Raw genomic sequence first — 24,237 nt, forward strand, 5'->3', positions numbered from 1 at the left:
GGGGGGGGGGGGGGGGGGGGGGGGGGGGGGGGGGGGGGGGGGGGATGGGTGAAACAGGTGAAGGGAATTAAGCATACACTTATCTTGATGATCACTGAGTAATGTACAGAATTGTCGAATCACTATACTGTACACCTGAGGCTAATATAATGCTGCATGGTGACTCTACTGGAATTAAAATTTTTAAAAAATAATACAAAATGAGGGGAACACTAGCATAACTGATTGGATCTAAAAAATTTAGAAAGATATTGGCATAGTTGTCCTTAAAAAATGATATATCAATTTACCAGCCCACCAACAATGCATGAGAGCCCCCACCGCACCCATGCATGCTCAAACTGGGTGTTATCCATCATTTTGTACCTGCTTATATGGTAAGTAAAAATAGCGTTTGCATTTCTTTGAGGTGGATCACTAAGAAGCTAAACGGCAACCAGTGGGCAGTGACGAAGTAGGTACAGAAAAATTCACACTATGGAATACTCTCTAACAGCTAAAAATTGTATCATGAGGACCTATATACAGTGACTTGGAAAGAGAGCCACAGTATGTTATTATATGAAAAAAGGCACTTTAACGAACAATGAGTCATCACAATTCCGTTTTTTAAAATTTGAGTTTGTCATCACACAATGTTACACGAGTTTCAGGTGTACGACATAATGATTTGACGAGTTTATGCATGATGCCATGTCCCCATTATATTGCTATTACAATCTCATTGACTCTATTCCTTACGCTGTGCCTGTTATTCTCATGACTTACCCGTTTTGTACCTGGAAGCCTGTATCTCACTCCCCTTCATCCATTTTGTTCATTCCTCTCCCCACCCCCTTCCCACTGGCAACCATCTCTGTATTTATAGGTCTGATTCTACTTTTATTCATTTATTATTATTTTTTAAGATTCCACTTATGGGTGAAATCCGGTGATATCCATCTTTCTTGGTTTGGCTTGTCGCACTTAGCATGATATCCTCCAGGTCTCTCTATGTTATCTCAAGTGATGCGATCTTTCTTTTTACGGCTATGTAATATTCCTCTGCGTTATGTGTGTGTGTGTGTGTGTGTGTGTGTGTGTGTGTGTATACCACATCTTCCTTATCCATTCATCTATTGGTGGACATCTCTGTTGCTTCCGTATCTTGGCTATTGTAAATAATTGCCAAGGGATGCATGTACTGAATTAGTGTTTATCTTTTTCTTTGAGTAAATATCCAATAGTGGAAATACTCCATACTGTTTTCCACTGTGGCTGCACCAGTTTGTATTCCCATGAACAGTGCATGAGGGTTCCTTTTTCTCCACACTCTTGGCAATGCTGATATTTTGCTTGTATTTTACCTTGCTTGTATTTTTTAAATTTTAGTCATTCTGTATTTATTTTATATTTTGCTTGTATTTTTTATTTTAGTCATTCTGACAGGTGCAAAGTGGTAGCTCATTGTGGTTTTGATGTGCATTTCTCTGCAAATTGTTAGTGATGTTGAGCATCTTTTCATGCATCTGTTGACCATCCATATGTCTTTGGAAAAATGTCTATTCAGGGTCTCTGCCCATTTTTTAAATTGGGCTGTTTTTTTGGCAATGAGTTGTGCAAGTTCTTTATCTATTTTGGATATTGTCGGATATATCATTTGCAAATATCTACCACCATTCAATAGGTTGCCTTTTTGTTTTCTTGGTGGTTTCCTTTGCAGTGCAAAAGCTTTTATTTTGATGTAGTCCTGATAGTTTGCTGTTGTTGTTGTTTTGTGTTTTTTATTGCTTTTGTTTCCCTTGCCTTAGGAGACATATCTAGAAAAATGTTGCTATGACTGATGTCAGACAAATTATTGCCTGTGTTCTAGGATGTTTATGGCCTCGGGTCTCACATTTAGGTCTTTAATCCATTTTGAGTTTATTTTTGTGAGTAGTGTTAAAAGGTAGTCCAATTTCATTCCTTTACTTGTAGCTGTCTGGTTTTCCTAGCACCATTTACTGAAGAGACTGTTCTTCCCCATTGTATATTCTTGCTTTCTGTGTCATAGATTAATTGACCATATAATTATGGGTTTATTTCTGAGCTATCTCTTCTATTCCATTGATCTGTCTCTCTCTCTCTCTTTTTTAATGCTAGCACCATACTGTTTTGATTACTACAGCTTCTAGTATATGTTAAAATCTGGAATTGCAGGGCGCCTGGGTGGCTCAGTTGGTTAAGCGTCTGACTTCGGCTCAGGTCATGATCTCATGGTTCATGGGTTCGAGCCCCATGTTGGGCTCTGTGCTGACAGCTCAGAGCTTGGAGCCGGTTTCGGATTCTGTGTCTCCCTCCCTCTCTGACCCTCCCCTGCTCATGCTCTCTCTCTCTCTCTCAGAAATAAATAAAATATTTTTAAAAATTAAGATCTGGAATTGTGATACCTCCAGCTTTGTTTTTCTTAAGATTGCTCTGGCTATTTGAAGTGTTTTGTGGTTTCATATGTATTTCAGGGTTTTTTATTCTAGTTTTGTGAAAAACGCTGTTGGCATATTGATAAGGGATTGCACTGAATCTGTAGATTGCTTTGAGCAATATGGGCGTTTTAAAAATATTAGTTTTTCCAGTCTGTGAGCATGGAATACCTGTTTTCTACCATCTTTAATTTCTTTCATCAATGTTTTATAGTTCAGAGTATAAGTCTCACCTCTTCAATTAAGTTTATTCATAGGTATTTTATTATTCTTGGTGCAACTGAAAATGGGAGTGTTTTTAAAATTTTTCTTTCTGCTGCTTGATTATTAGTGCATAGAAATGCTACTAATTTCTGCTATTAATTTTGTATCCTGCAACTTTATTGAATTAACTCATTACTTCTAGTAGCGTTTTGGTAGTCTTAAGGATTTTCTATGTATCCAGAAATAGTGACGGTTCAACTCTTTGCCAACGTGGATGCTTCTTATTTCTTTGTCTTATCTGATTGCTATGGCTAGGACTTCCAGTAGTATGTTGAATAAAAGTGGTGAGAGTAGACATCCTTGTCTTATTACTGATCTTAGAGTAAAAGCCTTCAGTTTTCACCATTGAATATGATGTTGGCTGTGCGATTTTCATGTGTGGCCTTTATTATGTTGAAGTATGTTCTCTCTACCCCCACTTTCTTGGCACAATTCCTTTTTTTAAAAAAATTTTTAATGTTTTATTTATTTCTGAGAGAGAGAGAGAGAGGGAGAGAGAGAGAGAGACAGCATGAGCAGGGGAGGGTCAGAGTGAGAGGGAGACACAGAATCCGAAGCAGACCCCAGGCTCTGAGCTAGCTGTCAGCACAGAGCCTGACGCGGGGCTTGAACCCATGAACTGTGAGATCATGACCTGAGCTGAAGTTGGACGCTTAACCAACTGAGCCACCCAGGTGCCCCCACAATTCCTTTTTTTAATGTTTTTGTTTTTAGTTTTGAGAGCGAGTGAGCAGGAGAGGGGCAGAGAGAGAGACACAGAATCCAAAGCAGACTCCAGGCTCTGAACTGTCAGCACAGAGCCTGATGCAGGGCTCAAACCAGCAAACTGTGGGATCATGACATGAACTGAAGTCGGATGCTTAACCGACTGAGCCACCCAGGTGCCCCTTGTACAAGCTTTTAATTGTTAGGTCAGACTAGACAAATGACTTTCATGACTCAGTTATTCCTTTTTTTATTTTCTTTTTTTTAAATGTTTATTTATTTTCGAGAGAGACAGAGACATAGCATGAGTAGGGGAAGGGCAGACAGAGAGTGAGACACAGAATCTGAAACAGGCTCCAGGCTCTGACCTGTCAGCACAGAACCCAACGCAGGGCTTGAACTCACGGACCATGAGATCATGACCTGAGCCCAAGTCAGACACTTAACTGACTGAGCCAACCAGGCGCCCAGTTATTCCTTTCTTAAAATGAGAATAATGCTTTCAGTGTATCTGTGAGGTACTGTAGGAATTGAAAAGCCCAAGTGTGAGAGAGATAATAGATTTGCTCACATGTGAAGGCATCCTTGTTACTTCTAGGTATCAGGCACCTTGGAAGTCTTGACCATAATACAGCATGTCAAAATGAATCTCCTGTCCCTAGCAAGTGACTTTTGGAACTGCTGCTATTGTTCAAAAACATTTTAGGAACTCCTGTTCAGAAAAATGACTTTTGGTCACATTGTGATATATTCAGGCTGTATATTTTGAAAGCAGTCTTGATTTTGGAAAATGTCCGAAGATCATTTGGAACCAAATTTGATTAATAACTAAAAAGATGGAGGTCAAACTTTGTGATTCAATTTTTGTTTAAAAATAGAGATTGGTGGGGTGCCTGGGTGGCTCTGTCGGTTAAGCATCCAACTCTCAGTTTCAGCTCAGGTCATGATCTCATGGTTCATGGGATCGAGCCCCATATGTGGCTCTGTGCTGATAGTGCTGAGCCTGCTTGGGATTCTCTCTCCCCCTCTCTCTTTGCCCCTCCCGTGCTTGTGTTCTCTCTTGAAATAAATAAACACTTAAAAAAATGGAGATTTGTTACTATAAATTTATAAGGCCTATTTTGCGTGAATCATAAATGAGGTATAAATCTCCTTCCTACAAGGAAGTTACAAAATGTACAGAACATTGGGATTACATATGTTCCCTCCAAAATATGTATATCTAGAGCTACTACACACTTGTACACAAATACTAGTATATTTAGTAAAAACTTGTGTTGAATATGTCATAATTTCTAGTGTTATAGAGGAGTTTTGCCCACATGACGGCATGCCCATTGGGCAACAAAGACCTCAGTTTGGATAGCCGTTAAAATGGGTTTGGCTTTCATGCATAACCACTTGCCGTCTTTCATGGAACACTCTGACTTGCTTTTGTTTCTTTCTTTCTTTTTTTTTTTTTTTTGAAAAACCAGAGGATGAGGTGAAAATCCAAAAAGAAAGACAACCTGAAACTCCTATAGACATGATCAAGCGCTCCAAGAAGAAGTCCTGGCAAACCCCTATGTCACCCGACCAGTTCCTACTGACTGTTAACGCCCTGCAGCAGGCCCATAATTCCGGGGAGTTTGCCTATCCCCGTAGACCCCAAACCCAAGTCATTGATGCCTGGGGACCTTCCATTTCACACCCAAGGAAGGTCTTGAGTTTCAAAGGAAAATCAATCCAACGTGCAGTTGATAGGCTGAGGTGGAGCAACCCTCCCATAGACGTGAAACAAACCAATATTCCCCTTGAAACCCAGAAACTGCAGCCCAACCTGAAGAACTCTTTGCACAGTCCCCGAGTCCAGTCCACCATCCCCCAGCCTGTGATTATCCACCCCAGATTCACTGATGGCTTCAAGGGTGAAGACCAAGCCACCAGCTCTGTTGACCGGACAGTGCGCAGCTACAGACCTTTAACCAGCATGCAGGTCATTAAACCGAACCGTATGCTGGCTCCACAAGTGGGCGTGGCAACCAAATCTGTCAAGAAAGCACGACATCGCTTCTATCCGTCCCTTGATCCCTTTAGAATGAACACTCAGTTTATGTTGTTGACTGTAAGGGATGAAAAAGAGTATAGGGAAGTCAAGATGAAGAAGTATCAGACCAGGAAGCTCACTGAAGTGGTCGATCCAGAAAAAGCCAGCAAATGTGCATGGATCAGGAAGATCCAAGGGCTGCCTATAGATAATTTCCTGAAGCAAGGGAAAACAGCAGCTCCTGAACTTGGACGGAACATGTTTATCTGAACCAGCCTTGGGACATGAACATCTCACAATAAACAGAAAACTAAGTGGATGTTGGTGTTTGGCCACTTGCTTTGTTTGTTTGTTTGGTTTTTGGACTATCCCTTGGCAATGTAGGGAGTCCTAATTATCTTCCTAGAAGCCAAAGAATTGATAAAATCAAAATAAGAAAATGGGGGTGGGATGTGGGAGAGATTGGCATCTGTATTCCTACTGAAAACCATTGAAACTTATGGAAGCCCAACTTCACTGGCGGGAGATGGGAAAGTGATCCTTGGAAATTAGATACTACTTATCATTACCAATTTAGTGCTTCCATTTGGATCACAAATGAATGATGGGATTGTATTAGAATAAGGCATGGGAATTCTCTGCTATATTTGCACAGTGGTTGATGAAGCACAATGAGCTCAGTTAAGAATCTAAAAGGAGATACCTTCAACGGGGTTGACCTATTGCATTGGAGAACGTTATGTGTTCTTTTCCTTCTCAGGGCTAACTCCTATGGAAGAGAATTAAGCATTATCATTTTTTCCTCAAAGAGGGACACTAATATCAAGTGTGTGAATGTTTCTACTTAGACATTTCAAAGATGGTGTCAGGGACCAGGCAGGTAATTTAAAAGAAGGCGGCACACCACGGGAGCTATGGCCTTTTGGAGAGCTCAAGCCCTATCCAAAGGGGTAGCTCCTACTCAGCGGCTCAGCATGACCACAGGATGGTGTGAGATAGTAGGAAATATATATTGGTCTCTGCCCCTAGTTCCCGGCACAGAGCACTTGAAGACTTTATAAATTCCCAAGTGATACGAACACTAGGAGCATCTTTTCTTTTAATGGGGTGACTCAGAGTGGGCTCCTGGATGGGGGCTGGTCAACAGAAAGACCAAACCAAAATTAGAAGCTTGGGAATTGTGGCCCTATCCCACATCTCTCCAGAGAGAGAGAGGAGCTGGAAGTGGAGTTAATGATCTGTCATGTCTATGGTTATGAACCCTCCATAAAAATCTCAATAGTATGGGGTTCAGAGAGCTTCCGGGTTGGTGCACACATCTATGCATTGGGAGGGTGACGCACCCCAACTCCACAGACCCTTCCAGACCTCACCTATGTGTCTCTATCAGGTTGTTCATCTGTGTCTTTTATTAACTGGCACATGTAAGTGTTTCCTTGAGTTCTGTGAACCTTCCAGCAAATTAACTGAACTCAAGAGGGAGGTCATTGGAACCTCAAATCTACAGCCAGTTGGTCAGAAGCACAGTGATAAACTGGATCTCCAGCTGGCATGTGAAGAATGAGTGTGTGTGAGAGACCAAAAGAGAGAGGGAGAGCTGGCAGGCACAAGCGTCTTCTGGGACTGAGCCCGTAACCTGTGGAATCTGGCTCTATCTCCTTATAATGTCAGAATTGAATTGAATTGAGGAAACCCAGCTGGTGTCCCTGAGAATTGCTTGGTGTGGGGAAGGAACTCCCACGCACCTGGTGACCAGAAGTGAAGTGTTTTATGTGAGAAGTAATGGAGACAGTGGAGAAGCACAGTAGGGGAGAAGTGGGCTTTTTCCTGCACACCAAAGACTGAACTGAGATTTTCCTATGCAGGTGGTAATAAATTCAAATAGAATGCAAACCCAAAACAACACAAAACCCCACAACCCACACACTGGTTGGGGCGCCAAACACATGGCATGGGCTGGCTAGAGGCACAGGCCACCTCTTCAGGGAGTCCCTTTTCACCTCCAAGTGCAGGACCATAATTCTGTGCCAAGGTTCCTCTCCTTGAAGAATTTATTTTTTTTTCATTATTAGGATATTAAGTTTAAAGTAGCACTGGCTAATAGCCATGTAAAAATTGTGATTTCAATGTAAAGGAGCCCCTCGATGAAGGAAAAGAGCGAATACACATTATTCCAGGAGTCTTCTAACAGCAGATCGGATATTCTTCTAATTACACTGTTATAGTCAGTTTCAAAGATGATGTAAGAGTCTCTGAATTTCAGGTCCTTCATGGAGCAAAATGATGTTACTGGCGATTAAACTTAAAATAGTATTAAGAAAGACTATACTTTCAGGGATCATTTCTATAGTTTGTTACTAGAGAAGTTTCTTTGAACCTGTAGAGTACCAAGTCCTCTATGACCCAGCAATAGCACTGCTAGGAATTTACCCAAGGATACAGGAGGGCTGATGTACCCCAATGTTCATAGCAGCACTCTCAGCAACAGCCAAATCATGGAAAGAGCCTAAGTGTCCATCAACGGACGAATGGATCAAGAAGATGTGGTTTATCTATACGATGGAATACTACATGGCAATGAGAAAGAATGACATCTGGCCATGTGTAGCAACGTGGACGGAACTGGAGGGTGTTATGCTGAGAGAAATAAGTCAGGCAGAGAAGGACAAATACCATATGTTTGCACGTATAGGAGGATTAGGAGGCACTTAATGGAGGACCATGGGGGAGAAGAAGGGGAGAAATAGTGGAGGAGAGGGAGGGAGGCAAACCATGAGAGACTCTTGAATGCGAGAACAAACTGAGGGCTGATGGGGGTGGGGGGGAGGGGAAGGGGGGTGATGGGCATGGAGGAGGGCACTTGTGGGGATGAGCACTGGGTGTTATATGGAAACCAACTTGACAATGAACTATTTTAAAAAAACCAGTATTAAGAATTACATTTACTATTTACTAAGCCCACTTACCCTGTTCAGATGCCATCATCATCCCGGCTTTACAAAACTGAGGGAAGAGGTATATAGAGGTTATTTGGAGAGCTAGTACCTGGAGAAGCCGGGACTCAAACGGTCTGTTTATAGAGTCCCCTGCTTTGTTTCTTGATACAATCCCACACGCTAGCAGGGCCCCAGACGCCCCGCCCACACGCTCGCCCCTCCCTCGACGCCCCGCCCCTGACGTCCCGTCCACGCATTAGCCCCGCCCCCGGATCCCTCGCCCTCCTCGCGCCCCGTCCCGAGACCGCCACGCCCACCAGCTAGTCCCGCCCCGGACGCCCCGCCCACACGCTCGTCCCGCCCCTTGGTTCCTCCTCCCACGAAGCACCTGGAAGCGGAAGTGGAGGCGGGCTGGACTTGTGGTTTATCTTCCCCGGTTTTGGGGACCTGGTCGCGTCAGCTGGCGCGCTGACGTGGCTCCCGGAAGCGGGGCTGGCGCAGGGCCGTCATGTTGCAGCAGGTGAGGGGCCGCGGGCGCGTCGTGAGGGTGGGTGTGGCGGGGCGCCGGGCCTGCTGGGTCCCAGGGGGCGCGAGTCTGGCGTCCCGGGGCACAACGGCCCCGCTGGCTGACCGGGCCCGGGGGGTGGGGAGCGGGCGGGGGCGCGGCTGGGAGCCCCGAGGGCTCGGCTGGAGGGTGCCCCGGTTCCGCCTCGGAGGGACGGCCTCGGGGTGTGCAGAAGCGCACTGCCAGCGGAGGTGGGGCGCCAGATCGCACGGAGCCGGTGCGGTGCTGCCGAAACGCCCTCGGCGTGAAGTTGCGGGTGGTCTTTCCCCAGACATTCGGGGACTTTCGGGGGGCGGGGCGCAGTGCCATCCTGCAGGAGTAGGAGACCCCGCCAGGGCCTTGCAGTCAAGTGCTCGTTGGTGATTGTTGCTCACTCCGATGATCACGACTGTGCCCTTAGAGTTAATTACAGTCTGCAGGTTTAGATCAGAGAAAGAATAATTTAGTAATCTCTTCCTATGTTAAAAAAAAACCAACACTTTTTACTCTTTATAGTGCACTTTCACTCGAGTACCCGTAGGTATTTTTTTCTCTTTGAGGGATTGCTATGGCCCACGCACTGTTCTAGGCCCAGGGATAGGGCTGTGAACCTTACTGACAGATTTCTTGCCCTGCAATGTGTGAATTGTGGGGTGCTGGGGGATGGGGGCTTGTCGATGGGTTGGGGTGGGGAGATCTAGGTAGTTAACATATATGGATATTTCCAGGTAGTGATAGCAACAACAAAGTGATGTATAGCATCATTTTTCTCTTTTCGTTTTTAAAAGGTTGTTTTTTTAAAAATTTTATTTATTTGGAGAGAGGGCGCAGGTGCAAGTGGGGGAAGGGCGGAGAGTGGGAGAGAGAATCCCAAGCAGGCTCCGAGCTGTCAGCGCAGAGCCCTGATGTGGGGCTTGATCCTACCAACCTTCAGATCAGGAGGCCCAACCGACCGAGCTGCCCAGGCGCCAAGCTTAAGTTAACATATAAACTTGCTTTAATTTTTCCTGTCTTAAAAAAAAAAAACTCCACTCTAAATACCCTTTGATGTATCACTGCATTCTCAGTTCCTTAAGCTTTATTTATACTTGTCTCTTTCTGTTCTCTCTTGGGTCCATTCTAGTCTGGTTTTCTGCCTCTTCCCTCTGCCCTCCTGAAACTGCTCTTAGTGAGGTCACGGATGGTCTTGGGGCCCCTGGGTGACTTAGTTGATTGAGCATCCAACTTCGGCTATGGTCAGGATCTCACAGTTTGTGAGTTCGAGCCCGGCGTCGGGCTCTCTGCTGTCAGCTTGGAGCCCACTTCAGGTCCTTTGTTGCCATCTCTCTCTGCTCCTACAGTGTTTGCTTGCTCTCAAAAATAAACATTAAAAAAAAAAAAAAAGAAATACAGAAGTCTCTGGTTTTCATCGTACTTGTGAGCAGTGTTTGATATAGTTGCTCTGACCCTCTTCCTGGCAACACTTCCTTCGCTTGGCTTCCAGGACCCGCCCCTCCCCCCCTTCACTCTTACTCCCTAGCACATCCTTTCCAGCCCCCACTGCTTATTCCTTCTCATCTTTCTGATCTCTAAATATTGGAGTGCCCAGGGGCGCCTGGGTGGCTCAGTTGGTTAAGCCTCCGATTTCGGCTCAGGTCATGATCTCACAGTTCGTGGGTTCGAGCCCTGTGTCGGACTCTGTGTTGACAGCTAACTCAGAGCCTGGAGCCTGCTTCAGATTCTGTGTCTTCATCTCTCTCTGACCCTCCCCTGCTTGCAGTCTACCTCTCTCTCTCAAAAATAAGTAAACATTAAAAAAAGAAAGTAAAAAAAAAAAATAAATGTCCGAGACCAAACTCTTGATTTCCCCCTGGTGTTGTGCCCACAGCCTCCCCATCTTCGTAATTGTAACCCCAGAAGTACAGAAATAGTTGTCTTTTTTCTTGTTTCAGGCTGTACCACCTCAAACAGTGCCTGGCACTCAGTGTGTATTTAATGAGAGTAAGCCAGCCTTTCAAAGAACAGGGTAAGAGAAAAGGGTTTTCTAGATAGAACTAGCTAGAACAAATGTAAAAGAGCCTGGTGGGACACACGTTTGGCATGTAAGGAACGAAAGAGAAGACCAGTCTGGCAGGGGCTTAGTTACTATATAGATTCCCCATTGCTGCAGATTACCATAGACTTAGCGGCCTAATAGAAATTTATCACCTTATAGTTCAGGGTCAGAAGTTAAATGAGTCAGGGGCTAAGGAGGCTCCAGGATACCCATCCCCACTGAAACTCCTTGATTCAGTCACATCTGCAAAGATATGTTTGCTAGAAATTTACGTATGTACAAATTCCAGGCATTAGCACCAGTAAGTCTGGCCAGACCAAGAGGAGGCATTCACCACAGGTCATGAAGCGGGAGTGGCCTGAGACAGGGTCTTAGAGAGATGGGCGGGGCCAGGTGGTGATGGGTCCTGATGGGGCTCCTTCTTCAGTGAAAGCCCTCTGGGTTTTAAGTAGGGAGTTGATATGGTCTAGTGTGAGAGGTCTGCTGGATGTGGACTGGATTGTTGGAATCAAGGAGGAGCGTCAGCATTTCTGACCCTAGCATCCTAATTATGATCTCAGGCGTGGCTGCACTTTATTGTCATCTGAGGGGCTTTAAAAAAAATCCAGATGCCAAAAAAAAAAAAAAAAATCCAGATGCCCAGACCACACCGCAGACCAGTGACATCTGAACCTTGGGGTGGGGATCCAGGTATCAGGGTTTCTTTTTCTCTCTTTCTTTTCTTTCTTTCTTTTTCTTTTTTTTTTTTAAAGTACCCAAGACAGATCCAGACTGTGAGCCAAAGTTGAGAAGCACTGGTCTCAGATCCGAGTCTGTTTTCCACTTAAAGCCTTGGCTCCCATTCTGCTCGTCTCACTGTTCTCTTACTCCGTGGCCTCCTTGGCCATTCCCTATATAGACCTTGTGCGTTTCCATTCTCTGCCTTTGAAAATATTCCTTCTCCAGGGAATAGAGTGAGCAGGAGGCTTCTGTGCTCTTTCGGCACCCAGCACACAAGCTCTCCTCCAGGGCCCTTTGGTAGAAGGGGTTCTCTTCCTTTCTGTGCTCCTGTTTGGACCCCTGTTTCTCCTGGCTCCGATCACAGTCTGCACTTGCCTCCTTTGTTCGTTCCCTCCTGCCTTCAAGAAATATTGTACCGCCTGGCCGGGTGCTGTGCTGTACACCAGACTTCTTATAGTGCAGTGACCTTGCCCTCCAGTAGCCTAGACTCTAGATGGAGGTGGTCGTTGGAGCACTGCAGGAAGATTGTCGTGCAGGCGGAGGTTGGAAACGGGAAGCCTGGGGATTTCAGGGCGAGTGTCTCGGCTCTTTCAGTTTTGCAGCTGAAATTTGCAAGGATGTAGTGTTGCCGAGGGCTTGCTGTGTGAGGGATGGAGAGAAGAGCTTTCTGGGTGGAGAAAACACACGAAAGGCAGGCGGATGGGAGAACCTGGTGTTTTCAGAGAACACGCAGTAATGGTATTGCTGCCCTGCCCGGTGGAGGGGAGAGTCAGAAGAGAAGCAGGGGATCGGGTTGGGAGATCTCCCGGGCAGCACGTAGAGGAGGTTAAGTTTTATCTTCTACATGTAGGAGCACCACCAAAAAAAAAAAAAAAAAAAAAAAATTTGCGGAGGGGCAGGATCTGGTGTGACTTTACTGTTAGGAAGATTGCTCTGTGGGTGACGAGGGGCTGGCGTCCAGCAGAGATGAAAGGAAGGCAGGCGGGTGGTGGGTGGGTGGCTGGCGCCTCAGGCAAGGTGTGAAAGCGAGGTCGTTTTTGGTTGAGGCTGTGGCTGGTGGAGGTGTGAGCCTCCCTGAGACTCTGAGGCTGTGAGAGGGAGAAATGCTGTGCCACAAAAGCAGAAGATAGAAGGGTATCAGGTTCAGGGTTTGTGAAACCTCTTTCAAACAATAAACGGCACCCGAAGAAGCCCATATGCCGACTGGGGAGATCCAGTGGGAAGACCTGAAGATACCAGACAGTGTAAATAAAGGGGAAATTGACGAAAGAGGTCCCTGAGGAGGCAGGAAAGGAAGAGATTCCAAGCCCCGTGGTGGGTGTCACTGTGGATATAAAGAGACCAGTGAGAAGGGGTTGGGGAAACCAGGGTGCAGGCAGGTGATTCCGCGAAGGAGCCAGAAGCATGGAGTGTGTCCCCGAGAGGTTCTGCTGGTGACGGAGCAGCTGAGTGCGGATGAGGGAAATTTACAGGAGCGTCATTGCCTGCCTCCCCCCATGGTTTGTCACAGGGCTCAGCTGCGGGGTAGCGATGGCTTGTTGCCAGATGATGGGGGTGCCCTGTCCCCAGGTTGTGAATTCCCGATGTCCGGGACCGCGTCTTACTTGTGCTTTCCGTTCTGGTGTGCTGCCTTCTGTGTATGAGGCACGGGAGTACTGAGTTAATTTCCTCTTGCTTCACGGATACTTAATTTTCCTGCCAGGACAGTAATGATGACACCGAGGACGTTTCCCTGTTTGATGCAGAAGAGGAGACCACTGACAGACCAAAAAAGTCCAAGATCAGGTACGGGGATACGTCGTGGGAGCTGGGTTCTGTGTGTGATGGGTGCCAGCCGGTGGCATTCAGGGCAAAGCGGGTGTCACGTCCGTAGGCACAGTGGACATCCGGCAGTTTGAGCCTCTGCCTGGGGCCAAGACGACATTTCAGATTTTCCGTGGGAATGACCGGCCTGTGGAAGTTTACCTGTAACATGAACCCGTACCGCCAAGCAGATTTCCATTCTGGATTCCGGCCCCTGGAAAGAAACTCACTGCGGTCAGATTCTACCTGACCTCTGAGAACGGGGTGCCGAGTGAGAGATGCGAGGCACAGGAGACCATTTGTGTGATTTCATTCATGCGAAGGGCCCAGAATAGGCAGATCTATAGAGACAGCAGTACGGCAGCGGTTGCCTGAGGCTGGAGCGGGGTGGGGCTGGGGGGGACTGCCCGCGGGTACCGACTTTGTTTTCCGGATGATGAAAAAGATCCAAAGGTGATCGCCCAATTCTGTGAACATGCCACAAAACTGTTGGGGCGTACATTTTAAACAGACCAATTTTGGGGTGTGTGGATTGTTCCTCAGTAAAGTTATTAACGCGAAGTGATTTCTCAGGGCCTGGGAATTCTGTTTTATTTATACTTATTTTAATTTGTAAGTAATTTCTGTGCCCAACATGGGGCTCAAACTCAGGGGCCCAAGGTCAGGTCGCATGCTCTACTGACTGAGCCAGCCAGGCACTCTGGAATTAGTTTTTTATGTGACAGTAGTGTAAAAAAAGTTTTTTTTACATTTATTTATTTATTGTTATTATTATTTTTAATGTTTTATTTATTTCTAGGAGAGAGAGAGAGAGGGACAGCGTGAGCAGGGGAGGGTCAGAGAGAGAGGGAGTCACAGACTGAAACAGGCTCCAGGCTCTGAGCTGGCAGACAACACAGAGCCCGACGCGGGACACAAACCCAAGAACCGCAAGATCATGACCTAAGCGAAAGTCGGACACAAAACCGACTAAGCCACCCAGGCGCCCCTACGTTTATTTATTTTTGAGAGACAGCATGAGTTGGGGAGGAGCAGAGAGAGAGAGAGGGAGACACAGAATCAGAAGCAGGCTCTAGGCTCTGAGCTGTCAGCACAGAGCCCGACGCGGGGCTTGAACCCACGAACCATGAGATCATGACCTGAGCCAAAGTCGGACGCCCAACCGACCCAGCCACCCAGGCGCCCCGTATGTGAAAATAGTTTTTAATCCTGAGAGTATAGTTTCCTTAATTCTCCAAGCTTGGCAGAGTTGCTCATATATTTTGTGCAGGTTCAAGTCCTGTTGCCATCGAGTATTTTCTGTGGCAGCAGGGCCTCATTACTTGTCAAACAACGGGACTTAACGTAAAAGAAGGGGAGGTGATTTGCTTCCTCCTCAGGTCATCTTAGTTCTGCCTAGACCCTGGCCGGTTGTGCTGTGGCCGGAGCATCGTTCATCGGCCTCTGCAGCACCTGTGCTGAAATGTGATGGCCTCTCTTTTGATCTGTTTTGGTTTCCAGACACCCAGTGGCGTCATTTTTCCATTTGTTCTTTCGAGTCAGCGCCATCGTGGTCTATCTGCTCTGTGAATTGTTCAGCAGCAGCTTTATTGCCTGTATGGTGACAATTATCTTGCTGTTGTCATGTGACTTTTGGGCAGTCAAGGTAGGTCTGAGTGCTTGATGATTTCAACGCTGTATTGAATGTGATGAGACCAAATGGTGCATGAACCATGGGGAGAGAATGGCACTTAGCGTCTTGGATTTGCCTTCGTGTATCTTTCTGGTACCGCAGGCCTCCTGCGTGAAGGTCTATCATCAGATCCCATGTAGGTTAGTATACTGCTGACTTACCTGTGCAGTATGTCAGCCTCCGTCAGCTTTAAAATTAGACTAGCAAAACGTGACTAGCAGCCACAGGTTTAAAAACCTGTGTCCTGTTTTTAATTAATAGCACTTGTTTTGCTTCAGGGTCACCTCCAGGTGTGCTGTGTATGATATCTAGATGGGAGCCCAGGAGAGACCATGCACAAATTCTTTTCTCTTAAATTTTTTTTAGTGTTTTTGATGTTTATTTAATTTTGAGAGAGAGAAAGAGACAGAGTGTGGGCAGGGGAGGGTCAGAGAGAGGGAGACACAGACTCAGAAGCAGGCTCCAGGCTCTGAGCTGTCAGCACAGAGCCTGATGCAGGGCTTGAACTCACAAACTGTGATATCATGACCTGAGCTGAAGTCAGACACTCAACTAACTGAGCCCCCCAGGCGCCCCATCATGCACAGATTCTTAGGGAGTGTGCCTGCCGTTCACAGAGGCCCCGATGCGGATCCTGGGGCAGTATTTTCTCCTGGGACCAGTTTTGTTCCCCAGAGGGTGGCTGTCCATGTCTGAAGACAGTTTTGGTGGTCACGGCTGGGGCTGGACACTTTTGCTGACATCTGGTGGGTAGAGGCCGAGGATACCGCTAACGTCCTTAGATGCACAGGACAGGTCCCTACAACGAATAGTTAATCTGAGCCCAGATGTCAGTAGCGCTGAGGCCGAGAAACCCTGCTGTAAGGGATAGGAGGGAAAAAGAGATGGTTTTAAACTCCAAGGCAACTGTAAGTAGAGAGATGGGTGGATGGATAGACAGACACCTAGATAGATGGACGTGTGATAAGGTAACTGTAGTAAAATATTAAATGTAGACTCTAGTGGGAGGCATTTGGGGACTTGCTGTAAAATTTGACTTTTCTCTGTGTTTGGAAATTTTCATAGCAAAATGGTGAGGGGAAAATCAAAGGGTTAAAAAAAAAAAAAAGCTAATTTTGGAATTTCCGAGAGGTGTATTGATTGAAAGACCAGTAGATGTTGTAAGTCTCTTCACAGCCACCAGCCCAACTGTTTTTAGACCTTTTGATTCTCATACCAGAAATGGCTGGCTTGGTGCTGGCCTGCTTCCACAGGCCACAGACCGCTGAGAATGGGGATTATAAAGGTCTCTCTCTCTCTTTTTTAAAGTTTATTTATTGGGGCGCCTGGGTGGCTCAGTCGGTTAAGCGTCCGACTTCGGCTCAGGTCATGATCTCACGGCTCGTGAGTATGAGCCCCGCGTCCAGCTCTGTGCTGACAGCTCAGAGCCTGGAGCCTGCTTCAGATTCTGTGTTTCCATCTCTCTCTGTTCCTCCCCTGCTTGTGTTCTGTCTCTCTCTCTCTCTCAAAAATAAGGTTTTTTTTAAGTTTATTTATTTTTGAGAGACAGAGGGAGTGTGCTCAGGTTAGGGAGGGGCAGAGAGGATCGCTGAGCTGAAATCAAGCCAGATGCTGAACTGACTGAGCCTCCCAGGCGCTCCTATAAAAGATCTCTTTTACTTAGGCTTTTAAAAAAATACTGTATTTATTTGAATTTCTTCTGTTGTTTTATTCTCTGCATGTTTGCTTGTATCCTGGTCACAATTTTGTTTTGAGGAATGTTCAGTTCTGGTCATTTCCAGATTCTTATAATTAAATAATTAAATCCTTGTGGGTTTAGGGTTTTAAAAAATGTGGCCCAAAAGTGTATTTTCTGATAAAGTTTTTCTTTTTCTTCTTTGTTTTTAAACAAGGGCTTAAAAAATGTCACTCTTTTATCTGTGGCAGAATTACTTTAACAGATGTCCAAGCCCCTGAGATATAAAGGAGGTTAATTATAATTAATTATTTTATAATTATGTTATGATTAATTAGAACAGCAAATTATGTAATTTGATTAAACTTTCTCTTTTTTTTAAATGTTTATTTTTGAGAGAGGCAGAGAGAGAGAGTGCATGAGAGCGTGAGCAGGAGAGGGTCAGAGAAAGAGGGAGACACAGAATCCGAAGACAGACTCCAGGCTCTGAGCTGTCAGCACGGAGCCTGACGTGCGGCTTGAACCCACGAACCGCGAGATCATGACCTGAGCTGAAGTTGTATGCTCAACTGACTGAGCCACCCCGGCGCCCCTAAAAATTTTTTTAGAATTTATTTTGAGGGAGCCTGAGCAGGGGAGGGGCAGAGAGAGAGGGAGAGAGAGAATCCTAAGCATGCTCTGCACCGTTAGCACAGAGCCCCATGTGGGGCTTGATCTTACGAACCGTGAGTTCACAACCTGAGCCAAAATCAAGAGTCAGACACTTAAGTGCCTGAGCCACCCAGGAGGCCCTCAAATCACTTTTTTTTTTTTTTAAATATTTTAATTTATTTTTGAGAGAGAGACAGTGTAAGTAGGGAAGGGGCATGGATAGAGGAGGACAGAGGATCTGAAATGGTCTCCATGCTGACAGCAGAGAGCCGGATGCGGGTCTCGAACTCAAGAACCATGAGATCATGACCTGAACTGAAACTAAGAGATGGACTCTCAACCCACTGAGCCACCCAGGCGCCCCTCAGATCACTGGGTTTTAACTTGAGGGAACCAAAAGTGTATGAGTTGCCTTATTCCTACCCCATTTCCAGTGAATCACCAAGTCCTATAAATCAGTAGATTTTACTTTTTCCCCGAGGGCTCTGTGCTACTACTGATCTTTCTGGAATGTTGCTCTCATTCCCGAATCACCTTAACACCAGGATTCCTAACCTTTTTTGTGCCGTGGACCCCTTTCACAGTCTCTTGAAGCTGTGAGTGCATTTATTTATTTTTTAATTTAAATTTATTTATTTAAAGAATTTCTGTTCCCAATGTGGCACTCGAACTCACAACCCTGAGATCAAGAGTCGCACGTTTCACCGACCGAGCCAATCAGGTGGCCCTATGAATGCTTTTCAGTGCGTGAAAGAAAATACGTGAGATTACAAAGGAAGTCACTAATTGGAAAATAATGAAAACGTAAAAAAGGCAAATTTCTGATTTTATAATACATGCTTCTTCTTGAATGTCTAGTTACTTCCAAAGCAGTGGCGAGCATAGGCACTGTGTTGTGATATCTGCAGGCAAGTGTAGGACAGTGTGACAGCTATCGGTGGTGTTTATTGGTCCACGTTACAGGTACTGCTGACACTACTTGTGTATTGTCTGCACGCATAATTTAGAAATAAACTAAACTTCAGGAGTTAGTGAAAATAAAGGCATAACTTTTTCCTCACCCAAGTTCACAGAACCCTTCAGTCTGTTAGCAGGCACCTCTGATTAAACATCGTCCGCAGTGGGGCACCTGGGGGGCTCAGTCGGTGAGCGGCTGACTCTTGGTTTCATGATCTCCTGGGTGTGGGTTCAAGTCCCCAGTCGGGCTCTGCGCTGACAGTGTGGTACCTGCCTGGGATTCTCTCTCTCCCTCTCACTCTGCCCTGTCCCCACTTGCTGTCTATGTCTGTCTCTCATAGTCAATAAGTAAACTTTAAAAAAAAATTCTCCTGCTTTAGTGATTCCTACTAATCCTTTAAATTTTACTCCCAGTGTTGATTCCTCAGGGAAGCCATTTCTGACCCCCAGGGTAGGTCAGATCTCCATTCACCCATTAAGGCGCCCTGTACTCCTCCCTCAGCGCACTTTCCATGGGTGGTGTGGCGGTGCATTTGTGCACCGGTTGACTGCCTCTCTTGCCCATAACACTTGAAGCTGGGATAGTACCTGTTAGTCACCATTTTATTACCGGCTCACAGTAGGTGCTCAATAAATACAAGTGGCGTAAATAAACTTTGAGAGGGGCCCTTGGATGGCTCAGTCGGTTAAGCGTCTAACTTCGGCCCAGGTCACGATCCTTCGCTTTGTGGGCTCAAGCCCTGAGTCAGGCTCTGTGCTGACAGCTGAGAGCCTAGAGTCTGCTTCAGATTCTGTGTCTTCCTCTCTCTCTGCCCCTCCCCTGCTTACACTCTCTCTGTCTCCCAAAAATAAATAAATATTAAAAAAAAAAACCTTGAGAAAGCTATCAAAGTAATTTGTTACTTTAGTAGGAGGAAAAGAGCTTGGTACGTTCGAGGTACTAAATGAGGGCTAGTCCCAATAACCTCTGTCTTAGTGTGGGCTGTGCGCTGCTATGACAGTCCCATAACCTGGGTGGCTTATAAACAGTAGGAACTTATTTCTCAAGTTCTGGGGACTAGAAGTCCAAGCTCAGGTTGTCAGGACGGTCAGCTTCTGGTGAGGGCCTTTTTCTGGGTTCCGGACGGCCGCTGTCTCATTGTATCCGCAGGTGGCAGGGCGGAGACAGGAAGTAAGCTCTCCTGACTGTTAAAAGGGTACTGATCCCGTTCTAGAACGTTCCACCCTATGACCTCATCTAATCCTGATCACCCACAGAGGCCCGACCTCCTAATACCATCACATGGTGGAGGGGGTAAGAGTTTCAGCGTATGGATTTTGGGGAGGGAGCACACAAACATTCAGTCCCGAACGACCATTTTTAGAGACGCACAGTTATAAAATACATGGAGCTGCAGTGAGCACATAGAGGGAAGAGGCAGTCCCAGTAACTAAAGAGCACGGGGCTTAGGAACACATTAGACAAGGGAAACAAGTTCATGAGCAAAAAAGAGAAGGGTAATTGTTTTTTTAAATGTTTATTTTTGAGAGAGCATGAGTGGGGGAGAGAGGGAGACACAGAATCTGAAGCAGGCTCCAGGCTCTGAGCGGTCAGCACAGAGCCCGACGCGGGGCTCGAACTCACAAACTGTGAGGCTGGTCTGTGGCCAGCCTGAAGCCTAGTGTGTCTTTGTTAACTGGGTATTGTGGTGGGAAAGCCCAAGATTTTCTTAGTTGGTGATGTGTTATACTGAGAAATGACCTTCTGGTAGGCCTTCAAACAAGGCTTTAAAACGTGTGTGTATATGTTGTTATTTATCAGAACATCACAGGTAGACTCATGGTTGGTCTGCGTTGGTGGAATCATATAGATGAAGATGGAAAAAGCCATTGGGTGTTTGAGTCCAGGAAGGTAAACTGCCCTTTTTATTGTTCAGCGTGTCATTCAGTAAGTTACGTGTAGATTACATTTGAATATTGAAGGCCGAAGCATTCAGGATTAGAACTGCTACCCCGAATTACTCGGCGGATCAGCACTAAACCTGATGGCCTCCTGAAACTTAGCTGCATTTTTCTGTCCAGTTGAGACCGGAAGAAAGGCATGTACAGGAAAGAGGCCTGTGCTAAGCCGCCTATCTGGGGCTGCTGACAAAGGATCTCTGAGCCCCTCAGCTTTGAGTTGCCTTGCCTGGTACCTCCAGAGATTTCTTCTGTTCGCAGATAGCTGCTTCCCGTAGCTTGTTTTGTCCCTGCTCCCATGGTCTGCTCCCACACGTGCGCAGGAACAAGAAAAAGAAGGATTATAAGTGGATAGAAAATCTGAATCAGTCAGAGCAGTCTGTTCTTTAAGCCTCTGCCTTCAGGAGCCGGAGGGGATGCTGATCTGTGTGGGGTTAGACTGCTTATCTGTGGGGAAGGTTCAGGTTCCCATGGAAGTCAGCTGGGGAGGCAGAGGGCAGATTCTTGGAGATGCTACTGATTCCATTGTTTGTCTGATGCTCAGAAGGGCCTTGACAAGGTCTACTTCCAAGGAAGCAGTATTGTACTTAGTGAGCCCATGCTCCTTTATATCATAAAATCCACCACGGAAGCAAGCCACCACCTTTTAAACTTTCTGGGTATGGCTGAAACATTGTGGTCATTATCCAGAACCTCCTGATTCCATTTCTTTCTCTGGACCCTTAACCAGGATGACAATATCAAAACCCCTTGATTTCCTTGATCCTTCCCTCATAAGGTGTGATTCAAAACTGCCTTATGAATAAACAGTGGAGGTGCTGTGAGAATTGAAGAGAAGTCCATCTTGGGTCATGACACACTGTCCATTCTGCCCCAAAGGTACCAAATTCTTGAGTTAAAGCATATTTAAGCCAGTTCTTAAAATTAGATCGTGGTAGATCCACTTAACTATCCTTTGGGGTGAGGGGGTTCTAACTTGGGACTTGGGTCATGTGTGTTAGTTTGACTTTTAGGTTAAGGTGTTTTTCATGAAAAATGTCAAGCTTTTTACTGATGAATACCACTATATCGATCATTAAATTCATGTTCTTTTTTAGGCATCCGCTCAAGAGAGTAAAACTGTTTCTGAGGCCGAATCGAGAATCTTTTGGTTAGGACTCATTGCCTGTCCTGTGCTGTGGGTGATATTTGCTTTTAGCGCACTCTTCTCCTTCAGAGTGAAGTGGTTGGTGAGTACTGGCGTAGATGCACCGGGTGAATCATCAGGATGCCTGATGGACGGATAATCTCAATAAGCGGCCATCGGGGTTCACACTGGGGACCTCACTCTCTCAAACAGACAGCTTTATCCCACATTCCCCAAGTTCCGTGCCCCTGTTCTGCTATTCTCTAGGAACTGTACAGCAGAATCCTCCCAAAGATCCCGTTTCACCAGTTCCCCGAGTGCCTAGGACTTTGACTTAACCCACCCTGTACAGAGGTCATCATACAGTTATCACATTATCATCTTGTTGGCTGGGGATGTTCAATAAACTCCAAGCAAACAGGTGTAGTGTAGTTTGGAACTAACAGAGCGATCCTCTCTGAACATGCTGGTTGGTAACTTGTTCTGGTCGTCCACCGCTTATTCATGAATCTTCCCATAACATAAGACTTAAAACGAGAGTCGTCTGTGATCTTTCAGTCTCTGGTTCAGGACCTTGGAGAGGGCTTGTCTGGGAGGCTGTGGGCTGGACTTCGTGGGGCTCAGTCAGGCCATGGCTGGGGTGGCTGGAGGCCATGAAGTCCCGTGGCCCCTCCTTGTGGTCTCTTTGCAGGGCCAGTTCGGGCTCCCTCCAGGCATGGTGGCCTCGTGGCAGTGAGACTGCGTCCTGGGCGGGTCATAGCTGTCATGGAGAGCGTTTGGCGCAGAGGCTGAATCGCCGTCTCCATCTGTGTTGGTTTGCTGTGGGTGTCATGACAGAGAGGTGCATTGTGGGATACTTAAACAATGGAACTTTATTTCCTCACGGTTCTGGAGGCCGGAAGACCCAGACTGAGATGTAGGCAGGGTTGATTTCGTCGTCTTCCCGAGGCCTCTCTCCTTGGCTCATGGATGGCTATCTTTTCTTTGTTTCTTCCGCATAGTCTTTCCTCTGCACGTCTGTGTCCTAATCTCTTCTTTTTACAAGGACCCCAGTCATACGGAATGAGGGCCCCCTGGTAACTCCATTTTACCTTCATCAGCTCTTTAAAAACACTGTTTACTTTTTTAAAAAAAATTTTTTAATGTTTTATTTATTTCTAGGAGAGAGAGAGAGACAGCATGAGCAGGGGAGGGTCAGAGAGAGAGGGAGTCACAGACTGAAACAGGCTCCAGGCTCTGAGCTGGCAGTCAGCACAGAGCCCGACGCGGGGCCCGAACCCACGAACCACAAGATCATGACCTAAGCGAAAGTCGGACGCTTAACCGACTAAGCCACCCAGGCGCCCCTAAAAACCCTGTTTCCAAATGCAGTGACATTCCAGGGTTCTGGGTTAGGACTTAGAATTTGTGGGAGACACAGCTAGGGCCGTGGCAGCAATCTGGGGTCAGAAGTCATCACTTTGGCCACCTCTCCTCATTCAGAGGAATGGGAATTAAGCTCCATAGCTTGATGAGGGGCATCAGAAGGTTCTAGACAAGCATGTGGGACAGATACGGTTGCTACTATCTTTGGAAAATATCATTACTTGATCTAAATTGTGAGTCTTGTTGTTTTCATAGTTGAGTTTATCTCATTCAATATTTTTAATGACTTTTTAAAGTTTATTTATTTATTTTGAGAGAGAGAGAGAAAGAGAGAATCCCAAGCAAGCTCTGCGCTGTCAGCACAGGGCCTGACGTGGGGCTCGATCCACAAACCATGAGATCATGACCTGAGCTGAAATCAAGAGTCGGATGCTTAACTGACTGAGCCTCCCAGGCACCCCTCACTTAACACTTATTGATACCAGCTATATTCTGGCTTTAATTATGTTTTTTCCTCACATTTTTAATATTTTGTCTCTGTTTTTGCTATATAGGCTCTTTTTCCTGTGTGTGCACATACGAACTTTCCTTTTTGGGATTTGGAAGGTTTATATTGTGTTTTTAGTGTTTCTAGTAAGCTCCCTCCCTCCCTCCCTCTAGTAGCTCCCCGATACTTTGTACCTTTGTATCACTCGCTCTTTCATGTACGGGTTCCCTGCTGTGAAGGATGGGGGCTGTTAACGCCCCTGCTCCTCCCCCTCCTCCTCCCTGCTTCTGCCTTTGGATTTCTGTGGGTTACAGACTTACTTGAGTTTTAAGCATCGTACTTAAACCTGTTTTTTGGCCTCTAGAGTCTGTTGGAAAGGAAATGAGATAAAGCCTGTGCCTTCTGGTGTTTCTTCCCTTCCTGTATTTCCCCGAGTTTTGTTTGCTCCGGTATTCATTTTGTTGCCAAGGTTCCTAACAATTACCTTTGGAAACTGTTCCTACTGGTTGCTAAGTCTTTGATGTTTTTAAATACATTGATTCAGTCCTTTTAACTGCAGCTTTTCCTTTTACCTCTTCATTGGCTGAGTTTCATCATTGGGTGATTTTTTTTTTCAAAAAAACTTGTAGGTGTTACTTTCCTTTGTCCCTGTCATGTTTAAGAATATGAGCCCGTTGACCTCATTCTTGATCAATGACTTGGCTGGGTTAATATTCTTGGCTCCCAGGTTCTATCTCTTAGCCTTTAGAAGACATTACATTATCATTTTCTTCCCTTCCCTTCCCTTCCCCCTTCCTTTTCTCTTCCCCTTCCCCTCCCTCCCTCCTCCCTCCCTTTCTCCCTTTCTTTCTTTCTTTCTTTCTTTCTTTCTTTCTTTCTTTCTTTCTTTCTTTCT

At 45.9% G+C, this 24,237-nt stretch overlaps 2 protein-coding genes and 1 pseudogene across 5 annotated transcripts in view; all 3 read left to right on the plus strand.

Annotated features, from left to right (window-relative positions):
* Positions 1–5,752, plus strand: part of CDRT1 (CMT1A duplicated region transcript 1) — a 34,210-nt gene extending 28,458 nt beyond the window's left edge. For all 3 annotated transcript variants that reach the window (XM_039227396.1, XM_039227397.1, XM_039227398.1), the window contains one exon: positions 4,883–5,752. In XM_039227396.1, the coding sequence (XP_039083327.1) occupies positions 4,883–5,703 (821 nt within the window). In that variant the 3' untranslated portion in view covers positions 5,704–5,752. The remainder of the gene's footprint in view (positions 1–4,882) is intronic.
* A 2,000-nt stretch (positions 5,753–7,752) lies between these two features.
* Positions 7,753–7,880, plus strand: LOC120228820 (annotated as a pseudogene).
* Positions 7,881–8,762: 882 nt separating this feature from the next.
* The window catches only part of LOC120228775 (Golgi apparatus membrane protein TVP23 homolog B), a 22,526-nt gene continuing 7,051 nt past the window's right edge, over positions 8,763–24,237 (plus strand). The window contains exons 1-5 of one of the 2 annotated variants that reach the window (XM_039227367.1): positions 8,763–8,889; positions 13,371–13,453; positions 14,972–15,116; positions 20,228–20,317; positions 21,462–21,593. In XM_039227367.1, coding sequence (XP_039083298.1) covers positions 8,878–8,889; positions 13,371–13,453; positions 14,972–15,116; positions 20,228–20,317; positions 21,462–21,593 — 462 coding nt within the window. In that variant the 5' untranslated portion in view covers positions 8,763–8,877. Of the gene's footprint in view, positions 8,890–13,367; positions 13,454–14,971; positions 15,117–20,227; positions 20,318–21,461; positions 21,594–24,237 lie in introns of those variants that run through there. The other variant, XM_039227368.1, reaches the window with a different exon arrangement.

Source organism: Hyaena hyaena, unplaced genomic scaffold (genome assembly GCF_003009895.1).
Source record: "Hyaena hyaena isolate Hyena2069 unplaced genomic scaffold, ASM300989v1 scaffold_27, whole genome shotgun sequence".
Lineage (NCBI taxonomy): Eukaryota > Metazoa > Chordata > Mammalia > Carnivora > Hyaenidae > Hyaena > Hyaena hyaena.